This window comes from Myotis davidii, unplaced genomic scaffold, assembly GCF_000327345.1.
Source record: "Myotis davidii unplaced genomic scaffold, ASM32734v1 scaffold937, whole genome shotgun sequence".
Lineage (NCBI taxonomy): Eukaryota > Metazoa > Chordata > Mammalia > Chiroptera > Vespertilionidae > Myotis > Myotis davidii.
Window position 1 is genome coordinate 950,648 of NW_006288252.1, and position 2,564 is coordinate 953,211.

Below are 2,564 nucleotides of genomic sequence, written 5' to 3' on the forward strand. Positions count from 1 at the left end.
GACAGGAGAGGGGGCCCGAGGCCCCCGGGGAGGGAGCCTGCCGCCAGATAGCGCTCATATACCATACAATCCACCCGTTTATTTTTTAATTACAATCTTTTAAATATTTTTTTATTGATTTCAGAGAGGAAGGGAGCAAGAGAGAGAAACATCAATGATGAGAGAGAATCATGGATCGGCTGCCTCCTGTATGCCCCACACTGGGGATCGAGCCCACAACCCGGGCATGTGCCCTGACCAGGAATCGAACTGTGACCTCCTGGTTCATAGGTCAATGCTCAACCATTGAGCCACGCCGGCCGGGTTAAAATTCACCCGTTTAAAGTGTGCGAGCCAATGGCTGTTAGCTTATTAACAGTAACCCAGCCATCTCCACAATCCATTTCACGGCCTTTATTGTGCCCGACAGAAACGCCACCCGCATCAGCGTCCCGCCCTCCCTCCCTCCTCTCAGCCCGCTGGCCCACTCTACACTGTCTCGGTGGACTTGCCTGTCCTGGTCGCGCCACAGAAACGGAGCCACGGGATCGGTGGCCTGTGCCTGGCTTCTCTCACGTGGCACCGTGTCCTCGAGGCTCACCCAGGGGCAGCACGTGTCCGAGCCCCTCCTCTCTGGCCGAGGGGGCATTGCCGGGAGCAGGTCGGCGTCCCGCAACCATCTCATTGTCGGGTCTGGGAGGGGGAGCTCTCTGTGGCGCTGCTTATGAGTGTCCTGGCTTCTGGCTGCTCGCTTTTCAGAAATATTGAGAATCAGCTTGTTGAGTTTTACACACGCACGTGCGCGCACAGGCACACACACGTAGATGCGGCTGGAATAGCCCTGAATCCAGAGATCAACTTGAGGGGAACGGACCCCTTACAGCTACGTTTTTCTCTCCATGAACATGGAGCATTCCTCCCCCTACGCGGGCCCATGCCGCCTGCTGGGGAGGCTGGCAGCTTCCTCACGAGGCCTCTCCTGCCTTTCTGTTGTTTTTTGCTGTTTCCGGGTGTTTTACGTTCACCACCGTGTTGTGAAAATTAGACTTTCAGACTCGGCTCACAACGATGGGTTCCGGAACAACCGGCCCAGTGTTCAGGAGCCTGCGAGCCTGTGAGTTCCCACAGCCCGTCGGTAGGTTATGTGGGCTGTCCTGGGGGCCAGTGCGCCTGGATTCCCTGCCCGCACTGCGGGTCCTCCAGTTCTCTGTTTGCCCAGGAGCAGGCTGGTGCCGCTCACGTGACCGGGAGGCCGTCCCCGGCCCTGTCCCTCAGCGACAAGGAGGCGCCCACAGCCCCTCCCAGTCCCGCCTGCCCTGTGCCCCGACCCACAGACCCGCCACGCTGGGTCCACGCTGGGTCCACGCTGGGTCGGAGAAGCGCTGTGCTGCTTGTTAAACCTCAGGAGAGCGTGGACAGCTCTGGATGCGCGAGTCTTTTCATGACAAACCGAGCGGTGGCACCATCCCCTTTCTCGGCGAGGAGGAGAGGGACCTGCCTGGGGTCACGCACGTGGCCCAGGAGGAGGGGGCGCAGAGCCCCGGGCGTGGCCCCGCAGGGTCCCGTCCTTCCAGAATCCAACCGCTGCAACCTCGGGGCTACACCTCGCAGCAAACCCCCGGATGCGGTTCTTCGAGACACTGAACAAACAAACCTTTACCGAGACCGAGGAAGAGGAAAGAAGCACGAGGTGATGGGAGAGGGACACGGCGCGTCCCAGCCAAGCTCCACAGGACGGAACGACAGGACGCGAGGATGAGCACGCCACGGGCTTATGTTTGAAAAAGGAGGAGGAATCCTTTTCTTTTTTTTTCAGAAAAATATGTTTTCAAATTTTATTTAAGGGGAAACAGAAAATCTACAACCATGAAAACATTGAGTAGCCAGACCCTTTGAAGGCGCATCTGACATGTCTTCAAACACAGACAATCTCCACGCTTTCACCAGTCCTGCCCCCTGAGGGCGGGCACCGTCGACACCGACAGCCCCCACGGGAGCAGACTCGTGCGGGCAGCTTCACACAGTTGTACGTGAATTTCCACACGAAGAATCAGCAAATTCAGTCAGCGGATCTTAAATAACTCCATCATGAAAAAGCCAGGTTTCCTTAGAAACGTACATTGGTTTCAGCGACGGCGAGGCCCAGGCCCTGCGCAGAACACCCCGGGAAACCACACATCTCACATGGAGAACGCAGCGGTGGGGAGAGTCCCAGGCAGCTCAGGCCTCAGGGCGGAAAGCCCTGGGCCCGACACAGAGCCACCCGCGTGAGGCAGCGGGAGAGGCGGCCCCGCCGAGGCCCACGCTGCCTGCGGACAGGGACACCCCCGCGTAGGTGACACCGAGCCACAGACAGAGGCGTGGGCACGCGTCCGCCGGCAGCGGATTCACCCGAGCACACAGGTCACCTTATGACGCAGAGAGGAAAAAGGCCACAGCCCGATAGAAAACGGGCCAAAGACACAAACAGAAGAGGACATCTGAACCTCCTATAGACAGACAGACAGACAGACAGACAGACCCGAGAGGCGGGGACGCGCACCGGGGCGCGGGGACACCTGCAGGGGGCAGTGGCAGCTTTGCTC

At 59.0% G+C, this 2,564-nt stretch overlaps 1 protein-coding gene across 1 annotated transcript in view; it reads left to right on the forward strand.

The window, feature by feature from the left end:
* Positions 1–1,738, forward strand: part of CPZ (carboxypeptidase Z) — a 22,715-nt gene extending 20,977 nt beyond the window's left edge. Inside the window, exon 9 of the mRNA XM_006760136.1 lies at positions 1,554–1,738. Within this exon, the coding sequence (XP_006760199.1) occupies positions 1,554–1,738 (185 nt within the window). The remainder of the gene's footprint in view (positions 1–1,553) is intronic.
* Positions 1,739–2,564: the final 826 nt, after the last annotated feature.